Source organism: Ictidomys tridecemlineatus, chromosome 5, assembly GCF_052094955.1.
Source record: "Ictidomys tridecemlineatus isolate mIctTri1 chromosome 5, mIctTri1.hap1, whole genome shotgun sequence".
Lineage (NCBI taxonomy): Eukaryota > Metazoa > Chordata > Mammalia > Rodentia > Sciuridae > Ictidomys > Ictidomys tridecemlineatus.
The window spans coordinates 174,443,115-174,466,643 of NC_135481.1; the positions used below are offsets into that span (position 1 = coordinate 174,443,115).

Here is a 23,529-nt window from a genome sequence, read left to right on the forward strand (position 1 = left end):
ATTCCCTTACCTCTAAGATGCCTGCAAAACCCATTCCTAACAAATGAGACCAAAGCAGAAATTTGTCATTAGACCTTAGGAAAAATCTTTTACCTTTCTAACGAAAGGGAAAGTGTTTCTGACGTTTTTCCCTTTGCATTTACTTTCCCCCCCCCCTTCCTTTTACCTTAAGTGTAGACCTGATGTCTGGTGCTACAGCAATCATCTTGCAACTATAAGACAAAGGCCAAGAGAATTAAAGGGGTTGGAAGTCATCGAGTCATGGAATCAGCAGCAACATGTATTTGTTAGGTGAAAGAACAGACCCCATGTGTAACTGGACAGTCTACCTCTTGGGAGACAAACTGTCCTAACTGACTTCCCAGATTTTCTCACAGGATAATATGAAGTGGCTATTCTTTAATTGTCCCTTCCAATAAATACTTACTGAGTATCCACTGCTCTAGGCACTGGCCCAACACCAGAGGGACAAAGTCTCTGCTTTCCTGGAGTTGATATTCTAGCAGATTGAAACAAACAATAATCAAGCTGATGTTATCATGGAAAGGAATCAGACCTACTTTGATGGAGGGTCTTAAAAAATTCATTCTATCCATGTGAGCCAGGAACCCTGAGGATGGACACAGTCATCCCAGATAGCTGGGTTCTGTCTGTCACCCAGATCCCCTGAGGTGAGGGACAAAACAAATACGATACACGTTGGAAGGACTTTCCCTCAACTCCGGTGACACAAGCTGCCTTCGGATGACAGAACACACAGTGGACCAGAGTCAGCGGACCCCATCTACCGCCAGATCCGGCTCCTCTCCCCCCTGAGATGAAGGAGATCAAAAACATATTCTGAGAAGAATGAAAGGCAAACAAGAAAGAATCAAAAACACAGAAAAAGATGCTATTAAAACTCTTTTGAAATAGAACTCAATTGAATTCATACAAGTAAAAATTATAGGAAGTGTTTATAAATGAACTTACTGTGGCCCCAGAAGACAAAGCTAACAGAGGGTAAGGGACACGGGGCACAGGCTGGGACCCAGCAGGAGGAGGCTGAGAGTTCTTTCAAGGACGCAATCAGCAAGCAGCAGCCTGAACCAGGAGACCAGGGAGACTTGAGAAGGGCCTCTGTGGGTCAGAGGTGCACCTGGCTCCTTCCAAGCATCAGAACTACCGGGCAGAAACATGGGTGCTGTTCTGGGGGCCCTGGTGCCTGGGATCCAACCCGGGCTCCATCAGACTTTCTGTTCTGCCGGGTTTCTGTTCTCGCGACTAAAAGGCTCAGGGGTCACTCCAGTTAAACTGGGCTAACTGGGCTGCACGAAATAACCACACAAGAGACACAAATACCTTTTTCTTTGGGGTTGCTGTGACGGCTCCTCTGACCTTAAGGGTCCGCAGAAGAGAGAGAGCGAGAGCACACGTTGACCCCTTTTATTGAGGAGAAGCTACTCAAATGAGGCAAGGGGTCAGGTTTCAGGGGGCTGAGTCTGTCTTCATGATGTCCACTGTCAGCAGGTTGATTGACACCTGGGTAGGCCACACCCAAGGGCACAGTAAAAGGAGGGGACACACACAAGGCACTTCCATGGAAGATTCTATCCTAAACAGGGCAAGGGGTTATATTACAAAGGAACAAGTGAGCATAGCTTCACCCATGGGGCTGTAGCAAGACACACCCATTTCTGTGACTGAGCACCTCAGCACCCAGCTGGGGAATGTAACTCAGTCACCCGTAAGGTTGGCCCCCCACACTGTTCACAGCCGGGCTTTATTCTTTCCCTCTTCAGGCAAAACGTCTCTAAATAACTACTAACCTGAGTTGTAAGGAGCCTCAGGTTCCTTGTACTCTAGGATTTACAGCCTGAGTGCATCTCATTGCCACGTGCAGACAAGATGCTATGTGCCAATTCTATTCTGGTTCAGCTGTCACTTTTCAGAATTGAAGATCTGAGACACTCTCCCGGCCTGTTCACACCCCTTCTGAACACAGGGACTAGACATGAGCCCCTCCAGGTAGGTCTCCAGGCTTTGTTTCATGTGGCCCTGTAGTCATGGGACAATTGCCTGGAGCAGAGATGGGTGCTGCACACCGGTGGCCCCCACGGATTGGTCAGGAGGCAGACCCTGGGCTCTGGGGTGGCTTGTATTTGAAGAGCTGTGTCTGAGTTGGTAACCTAACGATCCAATCAGCACTGTGAGTTTGCCGCAGATAGGGAAACTGGATTGTTACAAGAACACTGTATGTCGGTGCAATGACACATACGGGTAATCCCAGTGGCTTGGGAGGCTGAGACAGGAGGATCAAGAGTTCAAAGCCAGCCTCAGCAAAAATGAGGTGCTAAGCAACTCGGTGAGACCCTGTCTCTAAATAAAATACAAAATAGGGCTGGGGATGTGGCTCAGTGGTGGAGTGCCCCTGAGTTCAATCCCTGGTACCCACCTACCCCCCATAAAAACAAAACAAAATAAGAACACTGTATAACAAACTTCTCCAAAATTCCACATTTTCCAACTGAGTTAGCTTTCTATTACTATACCAAAATACCTGAGATAATCCACTTAAAAAGAGGAAAGGTTTATTTTGGCCCACAGTTTGGGAGATTTCAACCCATAGTTGACCCTGTTGCCTGGGACTATGACAAAGCAGCATAATGTGTGCTGGAATACGCTGCTTACCTCATGGTTCCTGAAAAGGAAGAGGGGGGGGGCGTGGAGGGAGAGGGAGGAGGGGCCAGGGTCTCACTACCCCCTTCATATGACTATAAGGTCCACCAGGCCCCACCTCTTGGAACCCTTAGATAACCTCCAGACTATAAGAGGCTCCATCAGCTGGTTCAAATACGAGGCTGTGTGACCCAGCAGTGCCACAGGTGGGGGTCAAGTCTTGAACACGTGGCCGTCGGGGGTGTTTGTCCGGCCACAGCCATGGTTTACTTTTGCTCGTGAGTGTGTGGGCTGCCTGGCATGGCTTTCTTCAGGCTGCCCATCAGCAGGTCTGAGGCTGCCCCATGCGTCTCTTGTCATCCTCCTGGAATCACTGGGTGCCTGGGACATGTTCCCCTCCTGACAGGGACAGAGAAGAAAGGAACAAGTGGAACAGCATGAGATCACTTAGGGCCTAAGCTCAGAATCACCTGCCTGAAGACAAAGCGAGTCACATGACCAAGCCCCAACCTGAGGGGCCAGGATGAGGGCCATCTACAAAGAGGTCATGCCAAGAGAGCAGTGAGGGAGAGGCGGAGGAGAGGGGCCACCCGTTCCACACTGGGAGGGAAGTCAGCGCAGTCGGGGGCTGCAGGCCTGGAGGGGCCCGAGGGAGGCTGGCCGACAGGACCCCAGGGCAGGAGCTAGAGGCAGGAGGTAGTGCCGCCTGGCGGTGGTGGGAGACCCAGGAAGGACGAGAGAGGGTGATCTGAGCACGGGGCTTGAAGGATAATTGAGGACAACCGACATTTCTGGGTGGCTTACTCTGCACCAGGCATCTTGCTGGGCATCATAACCTCAGAGCATCTCCAGAACCTTTTTATGACTGCAGTTCCCAAACTGTGTTCCAAGGCACCCCCAGGTACTGCAGAAAACTCACAGAGGCAGAAAAAAACAGTTACATTTCTGAGGGAAACAAAAGGACAATCTGTCAGATGCTGTGCAAGCAAATATTACTAAGTTGTTTCAACCTAACCACTTTTTATATGTGTCAGGTATTTCTTGGGGCCTGGCACAATGGAAAATGTGAAAATGTGAGATGAGGTGAACTGACAACGTTTAGGATCCTCTGTCTCTGAGTTAGGCGCCATCATTATCTGAATATCATTAATGATTACAGATCCTGCCATTTAACAGATGAGGAAACCGAGGCTTCAAAAGGTCCATATTTTTTTTTTCTTTTGGTACCAGGGATTGAATCCAGGGGCACTTAACCAATGAGCCACATCCCCAGCCCTTTTAAAATATTTTATTTAGAGAAGGGTCTTGCTGAGTTGCTTAGAGCCTTGCTTAGTTGCTGAGGCTGGCTTTGAACTTGTGATCCTCCTGCCTCAGCCTCCCAAGCTCTGGGATTACAGGTGTCCCAAACTCTGGGATTACAGGTGTGCGCCACCATGCTTGGCCCCAGGAGGTATGGATTTTCATAACGTCATTCCAACAGGTAGAGACAAAGATGGAATTAGAACTCGTTCTCCCTCCCACTGTGGGGAGGGTCCTGCCTATTGCTCTACAGTGGTGGGGGGCCAGTGATGGAGGGGTGCAGACCAGGCTCTCCTGTTCTCTGCCCTACACAGTAGAGGTGTTGATAACAGCCCTTGGTAATTAGAGTCTGGCCCTCTGTGCTTGGCCTCCAGGGCTAACGCTAATTACCCCAGAAAGGCCATTTCTTGTGGTTAACTTGTTTTGATGCAACTTTCATTTATTTTTAATCATACTCTGGATTCCGGCTCAGAGCACAATTTTACTTCATAGACTCAGAAAGGCTTGGCACACTGAGATGATGGGGGTAGAGAGTGGAGCCAGAAGTCGTGGAAAGGGAAAAAATTTAAACCCATGAATGAGGAAGAATGCTACTCCCGCCTATGAAAGCCCGAATGCTGTCCATTCATCACCCGCAGTCAGCCAACACTAGGGCCCCCATGCGCCAGACCCTGCAGTGCACGCTAAGGGTGCAGTGATGAGCAAGAGAGACCCCACTCCAGACCTACGGGGGCTTGTCGTCCAGACAGTAAGAGGTTGGTTCAAAGATGAGGCTGAGTGACCCAAGCAAGTCGGCGGCCCTGGCAAAAATTGTAGGCTGCTCCTTGATATCACGTCTCCCTTTCTGACATGACAAAGACTACATTTCCCAGACTCCCTTGCAGATAAGTGGGCCACGTGATTAAATCCTGGCCAATAGGATATGAATAGAATTGATGTGTTCAGTTTCTGGGATGTGCCCTTAAAAAGATGGAAGAGGGTGACCCCCCATCCCAGTGTCCTCTCTCTGCTAACTCCAGGGTAGAGATAGGACCAGCTGGAGCAGCTGTCTTGACCCACAAGATGAGGGTGGCAGAAGACAGAAGGACCCCAGGCCCCTTGTGATGGCTGAGCCGCCATGTTGGCCTCAGCGACCAAGTAGACCTTTACAGGAGAGAGAAACAGGATCTGTTTCATTGAAGACATGATTACTTTGAGTCTTTTTGTTTCAGGAATCAAATCAATGTCCTAACAATAGAGCAGAGTGCTAGACCAAGTCCTTTCCATAATCCTCCTACCTAGGTCTTTAAGTGCTGTATTCTCTTCCAAGAGTTTTCTTGTTCATGACTGAATCTGGCCCCTAACAACATGGCGGAGAGAGGGCTCCTTGGCCATGACCAGATAGACAGGAAACCAGGATGTAGGAGTGGAGGGTGATCTGCCCTGAGACACAAAGGCAGACTTCTCATCTCTCAGATGGGCAGGCAGGTCAGAGTTGCCATTTAGCTCTTCCCTGTGTCTAGCTTCTAGGATTGGGGTCCTCCACATTTGGGAGGACCCTGGGCACCTGAGCCCTGATCTGCCTATAAAACACAAACGAGGTGGAAGTCTCACAGGGAGAAGTTTCCACATTGTGACAGCCCCCCGCCTTCCTGCCCTGGGACACAGAGACCCAGGTACTCAGGATTCCCAGTTCTACTTCTTTTTCTGTGGCTCTTCACCTCCCCGTACGTAGGCCCTCCCTTTGGCCCAGACAGACAAGGCCACTTGTTCGATCGTTTGCCTTCTGACGATGCCCCTGTGTCTCATGGTTCCCTGCCCCTGCGTCCAGTAGTAGCGAGTGCTGTTGGGCCCCATCCACATTCCCGCCACACTCCCCTTCTCCTGGGGCTTCCTACTGCAAACACATCTGACTCTGCTTAAGGCACCTGCGTGACCTGTGCAGAGGACAGGCTGGGAGTACCCAGGACAGCCCTCAACGATGACAAACAGGTCCTGCTGGATAAAGACCTCAGTCCCCTCAGCTCTCAGGTGGGACATACTCCATCCAGCAGGACTGGACCCCAGTTGCCCACGATGCTCACCTGCCCGTCAGTGCACCTGTGGCGTATTGGAGCTCCTTCCTTCCTAGTCTTGTTCTGCTGTTCCTCCACTGTGCTTCCTGGGATGACCTTCACATAAACCACCTGTGCTCAGATTCTGCCCTCCAATCTGCTTCTGGGGCAACTCAACCCACAAGGTGTCTGCTTGGTCTCTAAAATGCATGTTGAGGGCTGGGGCTATGGCTCAGTGGTAGAGTGCTTGCCTAGCATGTGTGAGGCCCTGGGTTCGACCCTCAGCACCACATACATAAATAAATAAAGTAAAGATATTGTGTCCATCTACAACTAAAAAATGTATAAAAACAATAAATAAAATTTGTGTTGAAACTTATTTTTTTTCTTTTTAGTCCTGTTGAAACTTAATCTCCAGTGTAACACTGTGAAGAGGTTTGATCTGTGGGGAGTGATCAGCACCCTTATAAAAGGGCTCAAGGTTGAAGGGAACACACCGGGGCCCTTCTGCCTTCCAACATGTGGGATATGGAACAAGGTGCCATCTGGAAAGCAGAGAGCAATCCTCACCCAACACCAACGATGGTGTCTCATCCTTAGACTTTGCAACTTTAGAACTGTGAGAAATCTCTCTCTTTATAAACCACCCAGTCTCAGGAATTTTGTTAGAGCAGCAAAATGTACTGTAAGGCAATGTCCTGACTATATGTGCCTGTACATGAGTCCCCTGCTCCTCTTTCTGCACATGTCTATTAAGCTAAACCACCTGGGATGGTTTACTATGTGGCAATAGATAAACAGAGCACATATTTATCTATATAACACATAAAATTATGTCATATACCACTATTCTTTGCAAAATTCTGTATTAATTGATGTTCTAAAGTTCTCCAAGCAGACCCTATTCTCTGACAGATCAATGTCTCCACAGATATATAATTGCAGCGAGTGCAATTGAGTGACCGTGTGCCAATATGACCATAAATAACCTTCCACAAAGTCTGTTTTCTCTCTTGTGCCTTTGCAGCTGGGAGTAGCCAGGAGAATATTTTCATAATCCAAATATGACCAAGTCACTATTTTATTTTATTTTTGGTACCAGTAATTGAACCCAGGGGCGCTCAACCACTGAGCTACATCTCCACCATTTTTTCATAATTTATTTAAAGACAGGGTTTTGCCAAGTTGCTTAGCGCCTTGCTGTTGCTGAGGCTGGCTTTGAACTCACAATCCTCCTGCCTCAGCCTTCTCAGAGGCTGGGATTAGAGGTGTGTGCCACCACGCCCAGCCTGACCACATCACTATAAAGCTCGTCACCCACTGCAGTGTCTACAAGGGAATCTTTGTAGGTTCAACTACACACAGACTCAACAGGTGACCAGAAGCCACACCTGGTTTTAGCCTACTCTGAGAATGTGAGAGGGAGACCCCAGCTTGGGAGCTCAGCCAGCCTGCTATGCCACCAGGTGCTCCCTCAAGTGGAAGGCCTTGTTGTGTCCAGCAGAGGGCGCTGCCCGGGTACAAGATGGACTACCTGCTGGGCAGCAGCAGGCCCCATCCTGGCTTAACATCTCAAGTCCCATGGGAGCCAATGTCTTTGGACCTGTCCAGTTATGAGTCACTGTGTTCAGGAAGCCCAAAGTATAATTCCCACCAGGTATTTATAGTTCTCTCCAGTTGTTAAAAACGACAACTTTATTTTTTTCAGAACAGTTTTAGATTTACAACAACAACAACAAAAAATCAGGACAACAGTGCAGAGAGTCCCCTGTATCCTACCCTGAGAGACCTCGGTCATTAGCACCCTACACTAGAGTGGCGCATTTGTTTCGATGAATGAACCAATGTGGATACACTGTCCTTAGCTAATGCCCACATTTTATTTGGATTTCCCTAGGTTTTATCCACTGTCCTTTTTCTGTTCCGGAGTCCCATTGAGGACACGGCACCGTATTCAGTTGTCATGTCTCCTTAGGCTCCTCTTGTCTGTGACAATTTTGCAGACTTTCCTGGGTTTTGATGCCCTTGACAGTTTTGAGGGGACTGGTCAGGTATCTCGTCGAATGACCCTCAATGACATTCAGTTGGTCCTCAGTGGCGTTTATCTCATGATTACCCTGGGGTTACGGGTCGTGGAGAGGAAGGTCACAGAGGCTGAGTGCCATCTTCAGCACATCACATCAAGGGTGCATACTATAAGGTGATTTGACAGTTGATGTTGACCTTGAGCACCTGGCTGAGGAGATAGGGTTTGTCAGGTGTCCCCAACCCCCTTCCACACTGCACTCTTGGAAAGGAAGTCACTAAGCACAGCCCACACTTAAGGATCACAGAGTTATGTGGTCCTTATATATCAGGAGTTGATAAAGAGAAAAATCCAGAGAAAGAAGTAAAGGTGCTGTCCCCATCTTTGAGGACCAAGGACCTACATATTTGGAATTCTGCATGGGAGATTTATCTCTTTTCCTCACTTGTTTATTGATTTGTTCAGTTATTTGTATCAGCATTGACTTAGGGATTATTTGTTTCATACTTCCGGTTGCAATCCAGTATTGGTTCATTTATTTTTTCCAGCTTTAGTTATTGAAATTCTTTTAGTTGGCCTATGTCCTTTGACACACCCCCATCACTCTCTGTGTGTGTGTGTGTGTGTGTGTGTGTGTGTGTTTAGCATTTGTCTTCTGGCACTATAAGATGCTCCAGGTTCATCTTGTACATTTCATGCCCCATTTCTCCAAGGAGCCCTGGCTCTTCTTGCTGGTGACTGGCATCGGGAACCAGGATCTGGGTGCGAGGTGAGCTCATTGCTATGGAGCACCACTGCTTCTAGGCCTCTCAACTGACAGAGCAAGGAAATAGATATGCATATACTAATCCATGTTATATAAACGCCTATAAATATGTCTCATGTAATCATCTGCATCTATATTAAGCCAAGCATGAATTCATATTGATGTGTCCAATTCTAATCAATTGCTGTATGGATCATTCTAGCCTCTTCCTCGGGGGGTCATTTTTACCATGGACAATGTTGCTCAGTAACACAGCAGACATAGTGGTTTTTTTTTTTTTAAATCTGTTTCCAGGAAACAGCTTGACAATTAACCAAAGGTCAAATTCACATGCAACAGAGGAAAAGGTTTAGTTAACCCTGTCCACACACTCTTCAATATAGCTCTGAGGACAAAGAACAAACTCTGGCCTATAGGACTTCCCAGAAACCTGGCCTACTGACAGATGCAGTCTCACCTCTACCACATTCCTCACCAAGCAGTCCACATAAGCCAATCTGTCTCCTTCAGCCCTCACTCTTACTGTGCTGCCTTCCACCCCAGGGCCTTTGCCCATGCTAGCCCTCTAGTGGACCTCTCTTCCTTGCTCTCTCTACCCAACTGTATCTTCTAATCAGGGCTCAACCCTTGCTTCTACAGGGGAGCTATCCCTACCCCCAAGGGTCAGCACCCTTGCTTGAGGCTTTCACAATGTCCCTTTGCTGGGTAGCACTGACTACAGCTGCAGGGTTATATTTACTTATCTAGAATATGGGCTCTTGTGGATGGGTAGGGTTTACCTAGGTCACTGGTATAGAATAGGTATTCAAAAAAATACTTGCTCATTTTATTTGCTCTTTAGTTAAAAATTATTTATCAAGAGGCTTCCGGGTGTTGGTGTCTTTTCTAGTCTCTGGGGACACACCCTCAGGGAAACAGGCAAAGCCTCCACTTGTCTTTGGACACTCGTGTTTCCCTGGTGACAATAAACAAAGAAATAAACTAATATCAGGAGTTGATAAAGGCTGCAGAGAAAAATCCAGAGGAAGAAGTAAAGGTGCTGGGGCACTAGAATTTTTTTGAAGGATGGCCTGGGTAGATGTCTCTGGGAAGGGGACATATGAGCAAAGACTTAAGGGAGGTGAGAGGAGTAAGTACTGAGGATATCAAGAAGAAAATGTCCCAGGCAGAAATATTGGCCGAGATCCAAGCTGTGTGGTAAGACTGTGCACCACAAGGGAGGAACTGGGTGATAGCTGCAAGGAAATCTTTAGTTCAACTCCCATTCCCTTGCTGAGTCCATTTCACAGATGAGAAAACTGAGCTATGAGTGGCAGAGCTGGGATTGCATTGGTGGGTGGGTGCCAGGGCTGGCTTCCCTTTGAAGACCCTAACACTGGGCCAGGTCTCAGGACGTCTTGGCAGGAGACAGGCCTTCCCAGGCCCAGCGACTCTGCATAGGCTATGCTACCCTGGCGGGAAGAGTCCAGGGTGGCCTCTGCTCTCCTGGGGGGTGAAGACTGCACAGGCCTTTGGATGATGATCTGCTCATGATGAAGCAAAGGAGCCAGGACAAGGGGTCCTCATTTGCAGTCCTCCAGAGCCCCAGGAGCCTGCATGGTCATGATGCCCATGGACAGTGGTGAGGACTTGAGGCTCAGAGAGGCCCCCCGGGTCTTCTGGAAATCCCACGCCTCTCAGATCAAACCTCTCTCTGGGCTTGGCCTGGGCCCCCAGAGGAAGTGCCTTCTTGAGTTCTGTGGAGGAGAACTTCACTCAGCCCATCTTAATAAGTCTGGGCTCAGTAAAGGACAGAAGCTGAGGAAGTCACCCCACTCCTTAGCTGTGCACCGCACCCGCACACCGGGTTCTGGGGGCTCAGGCTTGGACCCTGCTCTGCAGGAGTTGTCAGTCTGATGGAGGGGGCTGCCCTTAACCAGAAAATCACGCCGGTCAGAGATCAGAGTTCTCGGGCAGGCAAGGGGGGAGATCAGATGGAGGGCCCCCGGGGACAGGCTGTGTGTGAAGCAGCCAGGTAGCCTTCCCAGCGGAGGAGGCGCTGCAGCTGGGCCTTGGAGCGCGAGGGTGTGCGCAGCCTTTAGCAGCGTCCCAGGAGCCCATCCCTCTTGGGCAGCGCACTACGTGGTCCCTCGGAGAAAGAAGGCTGGGAGGCCGCGCCAGGGCTTCCTTTCAGCCTCTAGGTGGCGCCTTTGAGCCGCCGAGCCTCCAGCGCCCGCGGAGACTACCGACCTGCAGACCTCAGAGGGGACCCTGGGTCCTACCTGGGGCCGGGTGTTGGGGGGTGCGGGGGTCGCTCCTGGCTTTGGCGCAGTGGGGGCTCCCCAGCGGCGGGGGAGGGGTCTTCTCCAGCCCCTCCCCCCGCCCCGCCCCCGAGCCCTGGGACCGGGGACTCCAGCTCGGGTTCCCGCAGCCCAGGCGCTGGCGGTACAGAGGTGCCCTAAGGGGAGGGGAGGAGGATGGGCTGGCACCCCCCCGCCTTCGCCCCCGTCCCCCACCGGTCTCCCGGTCCCTCCCCGTGCTAACTCTCCGGGCGCCCTCGCCGGCCAAGGGCGGAGCTCGATCCGCGGCGCCGGAGAATCCCGGCTCCCGCCCCTTCCCTGTCGCTACCTCCCCGGACCCCGCCACCCCGCCCCAGCGGTCGCCACCGCCGCGGTGTAGCCCCGCGCGGCGCGAGCAGGTACGTGCTCCTCGCCGGGGGCTCGGGCCGGGCGGGAAGGGGGCGGGAGCCGGGGAGGACCGGGCGGCGGCGGCCAGGCCCGCGCGCTCCCGGGCTGCGCTGCAGCCGAGCCCCCGGCCGGCGGGCTGGCGGGCGGCTCCGGTGGCGGGGGGCGGGTAGGCGCCGGGGAGGACGCACCTCGCCCGCCGGCCTCCCGGCGCCCTTCGCTTCCGCGCGGGGAGGCAGGGGAGGCCGGGCACAGGTACACACGCCGAGGGGGGCTGCGGGGGCGGCCGGAGGCTGAGGCCGGGGCCGGCGCGTGTTGGCGAAGGACAGCGAGCCTGACCTCGCGGCCCGCCGAAGGACAAGCGGCGAGGGGACCCGGGCACGCCAGCGCCGGTGCAGCCCGGCCTCCCTGCTGCGGGCGCTGCCCGGCAGGGTCTGGCCTGGGCCGCCCGCGGCGTTCGCGGTCAAGGGCAGGAGCAGGGGGTGTGAGCTGCGGGTGGCGGGCGCGCGGGCGCGGTGGTCGCCCAGCTGCCGGGCTTCCTGCGCGGAACTTTGGGTATAGCAGCGTGGACTGCGTGTGCGTGTCTGCGCGCCCCGAGGCTTTGTGTACAACTCATGCGTGTGACTATCGATTGGGTGTTGTGGAGCTTCACCCATCCCCGCTGTGCGTCCGTCTCCCTGGGTGTCAGTGTGCGCCATGGGTGGGGTGCTGGGCCCAGGCAGGTCTTGGCGGATCAGGCTTGAATCTCAGCAGCCCTACTCTCCATTTCTTTTCGGTCTTTTCTATCTTTCTAATACCAGTTCTTCCCCCTCCGGGGTACCAGAGTGACCTATGGATCTATGGGTCACACTGCTCTTACTGGGTCTGTGGGGACTGCTGTGGGAACCACCCCCAGGGAATTGAATATGGAACTGGGGTGTGTCTTTCAGGACCTGTCCAACTTCAGATGAAATTGGAGTAACTGGCGTGGTGCTGGGGTACAATCGGTGGGTACAATATTTGTGTCTGTGCTTATGTTTGGGTCATTGCGCATGGCCTTGTGGGCTTCTGAACCCTCGATTGAGAAACAGTGACATTCTGATGCTGGGGGTGGGTCTTTCTTCTCTGCCCCCACACTGGGCATCCTAAGGAATAAGTTTTGGGTTTCCTGGTGGGTGAAGGAGAGTCCCTTACCAAGAATTTGGGTGCTTCAGATTTCCTCTGGGACATGGAGTCATCATGTGTCCATTTGGGACACAGTTCTGTTAAAGGTGCTGATGGCCTGGTGAGTGGGTACCACATTTGAAGACCAAGTAGCACCTTCTGGGGGCCATTTATGGCTTTTGGTGTTAAGTAACAAGCCAACCAGCACTTCTGTCCTCTCTATCTATTCCCTGGGAAGTGACTGGGTGGGCATCTGGGGACCCAGGTGAAATTCAGACGTATCACTGTCCTCTGGATGCTCATGGTGGCTGTTAGACGGTTGGACCAAGTGGAGGGTCTGTGTTCCTGCTGGAAGAGCCAGGATAGTAGTGGAGAGTGTCACCACCTGCCTAGGAGTGAGTGGCTTTGAAGGTTTATGGGGAATGATAATTCTTAGGAAACCTGCATTCAATTCCTGATCCCTCACGTACATGGGATGAAATCTGGGCCTTGTTTTATAAGTTGGAGATAGTGATTCCTGATCCAGGGCTGGAGACGGTTATGGGTGATACTTGTAAGTGAAGTGCCCGGTACAGGGCCCAACAGGTAGTGGAGGCTCAGTAAGCGTTTATAAATATTGGAACTCTAGAAAGAGGAATGTAGTATAGAATGGGTTGTGAGTAGAAAGAGGATTTGTACTCAGATGAAAGGCCCTGTATGTGCTAAAGGGAGATGTCTGTGGTAAGTCCATATTGGAAGGAAGGTCAGAGAGATTGAAAAATGTCCTTTTTGTGCTGGACCCTTGGAGTTTTATTCATCCATCTGTTCATTTCATTCATTCTTATTTCATTCATTTGCTCATATTCAAAAACACACTCCACACATGCAGAACCGTAGGGCATCAGAGAATAAACATAGCCTACGAATGCAGAGAAAGTGTTTATGAGTGTGTGTAGATACATTGGAGCTGCTTTGCATTGGGGGTCTCTGTGCCATGTGGGGATTGTGTGCCCGGCCCCCTGGGTGCATGTACCCTCAGGTTATCAGCTTGTAAACAGAAGAGCATGATTCTCCTGTGGGATCAGGAAGGACACATGACAGCCAAGGAAGGGGACTGAGGTGGAAGCTGTGGGAGAGACACTTGCTGTCGGACCCCATTACCAAGTCAAGCAGAGAGTTGGGAGGGGATGGAGACCTGAGATGCCCAGATTCTTCCATTTTGCAAGAGAAGCCAGTAATCCAAAGTTTAAAATGTCAACCTTTTGCTTTTTTGTGTATTGGCAACAAATGCACCAAAAACAAATGAAAAGACCAGAAACAAAACAAAGCAAAACTTTTGCGAGCCAAATATGGCCCTGGGTATCCCCGGATGGGAATGCACATGTTCTGTGTGTCTATCTGTATGGTGGTGTTCAGGTCCTTGGTGGGGTGTCTCCTCTTTGCAGCCCAGAGAGTACCCCCTTCTCACCTCCCTCTCCCAACCCTCCTGTCCAGGCCTCCACTGAGGCATTTGACTTTGACCTCAGTAGTGGCTTTCAAGTCTGCCCCACTTTGCCCCCGCCAGCCAGTCCCCACCTGTTGGCTTTCTTGCTGGATGGCGTTACCTTCTGGACCATCTGTCCTGGACCCCTGCGCACCCCAGCGCGCCCTGCTCCAGTACCTGCCTGCCTATTTCTCCCTGGCTCCTTGACCTGGTTTTCAGAGTCTTCCATGAACTAGCTCCCGCTGACCTCCAAGGCACCCCTCTCTCTTCCAGAATGTCCTCACCCTCCTCATTGATACAGAATTTCCCTTTCTTCCTCTGAATCTGGCTTTCAAATGCCACCAACTCCTGGAAGCATCCCCTCTTTTCTCTTCTTGGTCTCCACCATGACCCTCGCCCCCCACTCCCATCCTCTTCCTAACACACAACAGTGCCCACTTCTTCAAGTGGCCAAGGCCTTGTGTGCATTATTTTTAAAACATTTTTTTTAGTTACACATGGTCTTTATTTTATTTATTTATTTTCATATGGTGCTGAGGATCGAACCCAGTGCCTCACATGTACCAGGCAAGCGCTCTGCCGCTGAGCCCCAGCCCCAGCCCTTGTGTGCATTATTTGATGAAAGCCTCACAACCACCATTGGGGGGAAGCATTTGTTTATTCCCATTTTACAAGTGAGAACAGTGAGTCTGCAGAGGAGCTTGCATCACATGTCTAAGCTCAAGTGGTGAAGCTGGGATTTGAACCTGATAGCCACTCAGTCTGAATTTCTCCATCATGGTAATGGCTCATCACTAATGCTTACTGGGCACGCACTTACTCTACTGAGTGCTTTATATGGGTTGTCTCAATCCTTGTTTAAGCCCTGTGAAGTAGGAGGAAGTGGTAATGTTGTCATTTTATAGGTGGGGAAACTGAGGCCCAGAGCGCCTAAGTGAATTTCCCACCAGCCAGTGATGAGTGGAACCCTAGCGTGGATCACACTGCTCTGTCACTGCTCTGTCACTGTCCCATTCTCCCAACCTCTTTGGTGTGGTGAGCTCCCCCAGTGGGGGAGGGGGGCTGTGCCCAGAGGTCAACGGTGGCACAGGCAGGGACTTGGTAGAGATTGGTTAAATTCAGCTGACTTTCTCTTTTCTCTTCTAGCTGCCAAGGGGCCAAGGGATGAGCTGGGGCCCTCCTTCCCAATGGCATCTCCCCCTGGTCTGGAACTGAAGACACTGAGCAATGGTCCCCAGGTCCCAAGGAGACCAGCTCCCCTGGGCCCCGCGGCCCCATCCAGGGCAGGCGTGGACAATGCCGGCTTCTCCTTGGAGGAGCATGAGACCCGTTTCCAAAGCCCCAGGGATGCCAGACCGGACAGCTCCCCCAGTCCTCTGGGGGGCGTCCCCTCACTGCCCCGGTCCCAGCGGGACGACCTGTCCCTGCGTTCAGAGGAGGGGCCGGGCCTGGAGCCCGTGAGCCGCCCAGTGGATTATGGCTTCGTTTCCGCCCTGGTTTTCCTGGTGACTGGGATCCTCCTAGTGGTGACAGCCTACGCCATCCCCCGCGAGGCCCGCGTCAACCCGGACACGGTGACGGCGAGGGAGATGGAGCGGCTGGAGATGTACTACGCCCGCCTGGGCTCCCACCTGGACAAGTGCATCATCGCGGGCCTGGGGCTGCTCACGGTGGGCGGCATGCTGCTCTCCGCGCTGCTCATGGTCTCCCTGTGCAAGGGGGAGCTGTACCGCCGGCGCGCCCTGGTCCCGGGCAGGGGCTCCCGGAAGACTTACGGCTCCATCAACCTGCGCATGAGACAGCTCAATGGCGACGGGGGCCAGGCCCTGGTGGAGAACGAGGTGGTCCAGGTGTCAGAGCCCAGCCACGCCCTCCAGGGGTCTTAAGGAAGAGCCCCCGCTTTCCGGCTGCCTTAGCTCCGGGCTCCAAGGCTCTCAGAGGCCTGGGGCTTCAAACTCCCCATAAAGGGCCCAGCTGTAGGGGGCTGGGGGTCTTGGGTGCGGAGGGGAAGCCCAGGGCAGCCCGCTCAGGCAGGTTCTGCAGTTCAAGGTCTTACTTACGGTTCTGTTGCTAAGAATACAAAGTTTGGAAAGCCCTGCTCTTGGAAGATGAGGTTTCTTGGCATGTCCAAGGGTGGGGAGCCATGTGAAAGGTGGCTCGTCCTGTTCTTATGCTGTGGGGAATTCTGGGACCTCCACTGTCCTCATGGGCTAGCTGAAGATGTTGGGTGATCTTGGAGGGGGCTCCTTTGAGCTCCCACCATCTAAGGTGGGAGGTGGTTTCATGGTGAGGGGAGAAGCCAGCATTTGGGTGACCCCCCTGTTGAATCCCAACTGACTGAACCGTGACCTTGTCCTCTCCAGGCTTTAGCGGCTCTGTCTGTAAAGTGAGGGGTTGGACTGGATGATCTCTCCGGCCATTTCTGCCCTGGAGATGGGAACCCAGTCTCTGCCTCTGGGCACCCTTTGCAGGAGGAGGGTGTCTGCCAGGCACTGATCCTTCTCCATGCCATTTTCTGGCCTCTCCTCTGTGACGGCCACTGTCAGGAGGCCAGCAGTTCTCACTGTCCTGCTGAAGAGCGCCTTAGTCAGTGTGGGTCCAACCCCACCGTGTGCCACAAACCTGCTTTTGGTCTGGGGGTCTAATTTCCTGTAGTGACTAATTTTCTGTGGTAGCACATTTTGCAAAGTTAGAAGCGCTGTTTCTACCCATTCTTGGGGATACAGAGAATCTTTCAGAAAAGAAAGTGTGACGACTTTGTGGTATCTGATGTGCCCTTATTCACCAACCCTCCTTAATACCATTGTCTCTTGGGTCTGACCTCATGCTAATTGCAGAAAGAACTTTTTTTGTTTGTTTGTTTTAAACACTGAGTTTGTCACCTCTACCCTCTCACTAGTCAAGTGTAGCCACCGTTGATCTGGGGGAGAGCGGGCACACTCAGTCCCGTTGGTGAACACTTGTTCTCTTTGGCTTGCGGAATGTTTCCGAGCTCCTTCCATACTTTCTACACTCTTGATGAGACAGGAACAAGGAGATACAGGCATTTGAGAATTTGGGGGGAGGCATCGTTTTGCCCAAATGGCTCTAGAGGGCTTTGAGCGTACCTGCCTTCTTAGGCCCTGGTATGAGGACTCTAAGGGGTCATTTCCGTGAGCCCCCTGCGGCTGAGTGGGTCCCACTTACTCCCTGTCAGTTGGCCATGTGGGCTGGGAATTCTCATTGTCTGGGGGGTGGGAGGATGGGGTAGGCCTGGGGTCTCTAGGGGATCCAGGGCCCCTGATTACCCGTAACAGGAGCCTTTAGTCCAGTGAGTGGAACATCTGGGCAGCATGAGATCACAGCTTCTGAGACAGATCAAATATCTGCTCCTGTTGGCAGTTTCTGTCAGGAGAAGGGGGCTGGGGAGGGCTGGGGAGGACAAAGATCCTTTAGCTTGGCTTCCCAGGTTCTGTTGGGGTGTCACAAAGAACAAAGGCCAAGATGGTGAAAGGGTCACCATCCCCTGGGCTCCCACGGATGTGTCATCTCTCCCAAGTTCCAAGCAAGGAGAAGCCACAGAAGGTGGTGAGCCAGGCAAGGTGAACGACAGTAGGATTGGACGCCCCAAATGATGGGCTGAGGCTTTTCAAATCCATAATGATCATAATAAAAATATCAACCCAAGCCCTGTGGATTACTAAGACAGTGGGGGGACTCATTTGGTTACTAAACCTGTTGAGAAGACGCATCTGGGACCATCAATTCCTATCAGTTTAAATGCAATGAATTGTATTTAGGGGCTAAATGTAGTAGAAGATTAAATCTCAGGTTTTCTCCAAGCCAGAGAAGCCTGCTTTGCATTCTAATGGGGAAACTCCTTTAGAAAACGTTTGTAATGGAGCAAAGCAATCATTACCTTGTCAGCAAATTAAGAAAATTCGAGAGATGCCAGAAACATTTCCTCAAGATTGCAGCTGAGATCTCCTCACCAGTGGGTCAGAAACAGGTTTAGGAAGGAGTCAGGGGGTGGGGGTGGAGGGGTGAGGATTTTCTTTGTAAGTTCCTAGGGGCCAGGTGTGGTAATATCCCAGAGGCCCCTGTGGTTGCTGGAAGAGGCCCTCCTCACCTCCAGGAACTTTTCGCATCTGACAAGTTACTAGGGTCCCCCAACCTTGCTTGTCCTGGGGGTATCTAAACAGATGGCAGGTTTGGAGTTGGTAAGACCTGGGTTGCATACAGGCTGTGCCATTTACCAGCTGTGTGACTTTAGGTAAGTGACTCTACCTTTCTGAGTTTGGGTTTCTTTGCAGAGTTGGTTTCATGAAAACTCTGCCTGGTGGGGGTGGTGCAGATCAGGATGGCCACTGACAAGGACACTCTGCTTCCCACCTGGACTGGCGCTAACTCGTTTAGGCCTGAATCATGGGGGTAGTGGGGGAGGTCAACCCTTCTCCCACCAGCAGATATTGTCAGATCCACTTTCAGAATGATCCGTGTTCATCCGTCGTGTTGGTCACTGGTGTCTGGCTTTCTTTCCTGACCATTCCATCCCCCCAGCTCATCAGCCCGTTGGCAGCTAGAGGAAGCCTGTTAAAAGGTCTGGTCACTTCACTCAAAGCTCCCCTCCGTGTCCCCTTCGTACCAGGCAAAGGCCCCAGTTCTCCCCACAGCCAGAGGCAAAGCCTGTGTCCCTCTCCTGCATAGCCCTTCCCAAGGCCCCAATTGCCTTTTGTATTTGCAATTCTGATGAATTTTTTCCTTAAGGATGGTCCCATAAAGTCCATAAGCTGCAGGTCCCCCAGACCTGCGTCGGTTCCCTACAGTGGCCTCAAGGCCCTACACGGTGTGACCCCTTTGCCTCTCCAACCTCATTTCCCTCTAGCCACCATCACCTTGTGGTTCCTCAACCTTGCCTGCCACCCCCACCCAGGGCCTTTGCACTAGCTGCTTCTTGGCTTAGAAGGCTCCTCCCCTCAATACTGCAAGCCCCACTCCCTCACCTCCCTCTCATGGACACCTTTACTGGCCCCTCTGTTTAAAACCACACCCCATACCCCGCCCTCACTCCCTCTTCTCCTGCCTGCTGCATTTTTGTCCAGAGCAAAGCATTGATCGCTACCCAGCAGGCTGTGTCCTGCTCTTATTGACCGTCTGTACTCCCCACTCCTCCCCTGCAGGATCGCAGCCTTCACGAGCCTGGCATTTTGGTCTAACCAGTTCATGCTGCGCTCACACTGTGACCAACTGGTTGGTGCACATAGTAGGTGTTCACTGATGAAGGGACAGATGAATGTAACCAAAGTTCCCTGCGCCTGCCAAGGAATGCAGTCCCTTCATGGGACCCAGAGCCCCGCAGTCCCTGCCGGGCCTCCTGGAGCCCTGGTCAGGGCTGAGATGCAGGGATGCAGAAGGCGGCCTGCCCAGAGTGTGCAAGGGCCTTATTTTGTCACTGGACCCTAGGAACCCACCTGCCTCCCCCTCTCTGGGTCTTGTACAGCCGTGTGCACCAAGGAGTCAGAAGGGCTCACTGATGAATGAAAACCCGATGTCTGCCATCACCTCTGCCCACCCACCTCAGGCTCCTGCGGGTCTCCCAGCTGAAGAGGCCGGCTGCAGAGCCGCGTCACTGTTGCTCTCTTTCTTGGGGAACAGTATTATTAGGATTCTCTTTAAAATGTCCTCCTCTCTGCATGGACACATCTGCACACACGTGAGCACGTGAGCATATGTGCACGCCTGTGCAAGGGCGGCAGACACACACACAGCTTGCCTGACCTTGCTCAGAAGCCAAGGACACGCGCTCTGGGAGAGTGGCTCCAAGCCAGTGCGTCCTCTGGATGACTGAAGATGGTTCTCTTTCCCCACCAGCCACAGGCTGTGCGGCTGGCCTCTCAGCAGCAGCCACGAGTCCCCTCCCCTGCCAGGCTGCTCTCAGGTGTCCTTCCTGCTCCCCTAACTCGGGGTGTAGGAGAGGTGTCCAGGAGCACTTCCACCCTGGCACTGTGAGAGGTGACTGTGATCCTGGGAACCAGGCCAGCCAGGTCCTCTGGTCACCCCTTGCCAATGGGTCTGTGGGTAAACAGAGCCACCTCTCTGCTTTTCCAGAGGAAAACAAAGTCTTCTTGCTCTTCTTCACCAGGGGCTGGGGGCCAAGAAACACAGGCAGGGGCCTTGCCAAAGTTGACAGCATGGTGCCCTGTGTCCAGGGGCAGGAAGGAGCCCCCAGGTGGGGTTCTGTGGAGGAAGGTGGGGTGTGGGTACCCTGACCAAGGCGGAAAGGTGATCTTGTGGAGTTGCAGGGTAGGGCGCTTCCTGTGAGTGCAGCTGAGTTAGCCTTTACTGGTCAGGTGTTGGGGTATCTTCAGGGATAGGTCATAATAGAGTGGGGTTGAATTTAGTTAAGAGGTTGCCCCAACCCTTCCTTTCAAAGGTCAAGGCCCCGGTGGCCAGAACCTAGCAGGTCTTGCTGTGTCTTCCTGTCTTTGCCCCAAATGCCCACATCATTCTCCTCCTGGACTGGGCTGAGCAGATGCGAGGACCAGGACATCTGAATGGTGCAGAGGAGAGTGGAATTCCCACCTTCTTTTCCCCAGAGGGCAAGTGCTGCCCAGCTTCCACCCCATGCAAGTCTCGGAGCCATGGGAGGCGGGGCCCCTGCGGTGGGCCCATCAGGGAGAGTGCAGGGGTACTGCCTCCAGAGGCGGACTGCTGGGTGCTCAGTGGTTGTTATCACCTTGTTGCCTGTTTCCTTATTGTAAAACAGCAGGGCTCACGACAGCGACAGCGACAGCATCTTCCCCATAAGGCTTCTGCAAGTAGCGAGGGAGGAGGTTGCCTGGACAGCACTCAGCACAGGACTTGGCGCTTCTAACTGCTTGGCAAAGTTACCCGTGCATGTTGGTCCGTCCGTCCACACCTCATCTGCCTTCTCCTCTGGCCTGGGCATGGTGGGCACACATGATCCTGTCCCTTGGCTACTTGGTGATTGCTGTTGTGACGGAGGGTGCCCAGGGGCTGTGGGAGGGTGTGCAGAGGATGGAGCTGGGACTACTGATGAGGTGACAGTGAGAGAAGCACAGGTATCCAGGCCGAGGGGAACGGCACAGGCAGTGCCCTCGACAGCCAGGTGCGCTCTGAGGAAGGGACAGGCTCTGTGCAGCTGTGACACGAGGCCCGAGGAAGGGCATCGTGGGTGCTGAGTTTCAGCAGCAGCAGAAGCAAAAGGGGGCACCACAGTGCTCAGGTCACAGGGTTACCATGACGCAAGGAACATGCAAGGCACAGGGAAGGGGTCTCTGTCTGCCCCAGGATAGTCGCAGATGTGTGTGGCAGGAAGAATCTTCAACTGTCACCTGCACTATATAGGGTGACCCTGGCATTGTGGACTCCAGCACCCCCAGCCCTTCTCTTAGGGCTCCCACTGGGGCTAGAAGACAGAAGCCTGTGCCCTCGTGGCCTCTGGGCCACCAGGGGGAGGCAGCAGCGCAGATCTCCTGGGCCTGGGTGAAGGGGAGTGAGTGCAGGGACTCTCAGCAGCCAGCCTTCCTGCTGAGTGCTGGCCCCCCAGGGAGCAGGAGCCCCAGGGAAGAAGGCGGCTGCCATGCCAACCTCTTCCCGGTGGCACCGGGCACGGTGTCTGAGCCAGCACTGACTCAGGCCAGCAGCCTTCAGCAGCACCCATCTCTCTCCCTCCCCACCTTTTCTTTCTTCCTCTCTTTCAATCTCTCACCTCCTCCTCCTCTTTTCGATTCCTGTGTCCTCATCTTTCATGAAGCCACCCGCGGGTTTAGGCACCCAGAGGTGAGCTGTCACTACTGCTGACTCATGGGTCTGTCATGGAACTCTCCCAGAGTCCCCACCCTCCCCCACCAGAGATTAAGGCTGAGGCCCAAGTGCAAATGGTTTCAGGGCTCAGCAGGTGAATTAAGGAACACAGTAGGCGGCTGTGGGCTCGGTGGCAGGATTAGAGGGGCCGCTCCAGCGCTGGCCTGGCTGTGGCCCAGCGGTTGTCAGAGCGCCTGGTTTTTCCGGAGCAGCTGGACAGCTGGACTTTGTGTGGGTACAAGGTCGCTGAAAGGGATTATCCCAGAGCCTGAGAATTGTGGCTGAGGCCAAGCTGGGCCAATGAGCTGCCACCTGCTGGGGCCAGGCCTGCATCCCCCTCCCCTCCCCCAGGGCTGACTAAATCACTCACCAGAGATGGGGTACCCTCAAGTGGGGGCTGGCCTCTACCTCCCCACAGCCACTTGAGGGTCACCCATCCAAGCATCCCTCCTTCTTTCTTTTGACAAAGATTTGAGCAGCTACTTTGTGCCGGGTTCAGCAACAGATGGAAACACAAGGAGAGAACGCCCAGAGGGCTCCAGCTGCTTCTTCTGCAGCCCGGGTGTTTGCAAATCTGGAAACAAAGTCTGTTCTGACCTGGGGGATCCCTGGGGTGGGAGGCCGGGGGAGGGGCTCTGGCTGGCTTGCAGGCAGGCTGGTGTGGTTGGTGGGGAAGGTGGTCCTGCACTCCCTCCTGGAGCTCAGAGGCCCTGGAAGGGAAGTGGACGGCTCTGTTGTTCTGGGGACCCAAGTATTGACACAGGTAGGTGACAGGAGGCTGGAAGCTGTGGTGTGCACAGGTGACTGTACCCAGCTGTGGGGCTGTGAGTCTCTGGCCAACTGGACGGAGACCTCCAGGCCTCTCTGAGGATCCAGGGGGAGGCTCTTGCCCAGTACGCAGTCAGCCCCCTGGAGACCCAGAAGCAAAACAGAACTTCCTCTCCCCAAGTCCAAAAAACTAGTAGGAATGAAAAGACACGTGGCTTCTGTCCCTCTTCATCCCCACCTGCCACCCGGGAGGAGCTAGGATCCAGAAGAGGTCAGAGGGGACCTCTTGGAACCAGATGAGTCGGAAAGTTTGCCTGAACTGTATTTTAAATTAAAGGGACCAGTTAGCTATTGGTTGAGCCCTAGGTGTCAAGATGGAAGGGGGATTTGACTGCACTCGGTTGGATGGAAAGGATACACTGCGTGTTTGTTCCCTGGACAGAAACTTCACACATTAAACAATTCACTTCTTAAACAACACACAGTGCTCTTTGTGTGCCAGGCCCTCTTCTTTGTCTGCACATCTTTCATCTCATCTACACTTCACGACATCACCTCCAGATTACAGATGAGGAAGCTTTGGCACAGGTGGGTTGTGACTTGTCAAAGGTCACACCCCTGATGAACATCAGTCACAACTCAGAATCGACTAATATGCCATCGCGCATCTTAATAACACAGGCCAGTCGGAGCAGGTTTGTGGCAGATCTGGGCTGTGGCTGCCACTCGAGGCCTGTGGTCTATCCTAATTAGGAAGCCCTGTGCGGGGTACTGCTGGGCAGGCCCGCGGCCCACTCAGAGCCATGGAGTCTCACATGGGCAGGCTCTGGGAGTCAAGCCCACCCTCACCTCCACTCTATAGATGGAGCCACAGGGGACAGAGCTTGGAGTCACCATGGCTCAAG

The 23,529-nt window shown here is 53.1% G+C and overlaps 1 protein-coding gene across 4 annotated transcripts; it reads left to right on the forward strand.

The window, feature by feature from the left end:
* The first annotated feature begins 10,967 nt into the window (after positions 1 to 10,967).
* Positions 10,968 to 17,716, forward strand: Tmem74b (transmembrane protein 74B). 4 transcript variants are annotated; one of them, XM_078051559.1, is made up of 3 exons: positions 10,968 to 11,459; positions 12,375 to 12,431; positions 15,197 to 17,716. In XM_078051559.1, exon 3 carries the CDS (start codon positions 15,238 to 15,240, stop codon positions 15,934 to 15,936), a length of 699 nt encoding a protein of 232 aa, XP_077907685.1. In that variant the 5' UTR covers positions 10,968 to 11,459; positions 12,375 to 12,431; positions 15,197 to 15,237; the 3' UTR covers positions 15,937 to 17,716. The 4 variants fall into 4 exon arrangements, with proteins under 4 accessions (XP_077907685.1, XP_077907684.1, XP_077907687.1 ...); XM_078051560.1 differs by lacking the exon at positions 10,968 to 11,459 and adding an exon at positions 11,592 to 11,700; XM_078051558.1 differs by lacking the exon at positions 12,375 to 12,431 and having other exon boundaries at positions 10,970 to 11,459.
* The last annotated feature ends 5,813 nt before the right edge of the window (positions 17,717 to 23,529 follow it).

Bases quoted from the DNA above. Each gene is read 5' to 3' on its own strand.
- Tmem74b (XM_078051559.1), top strand. From the start codon at position 15,238: ATGGCATCTCCCCCTGGTCTGGAACTGAAGACACTGAGCAATGGTCCC.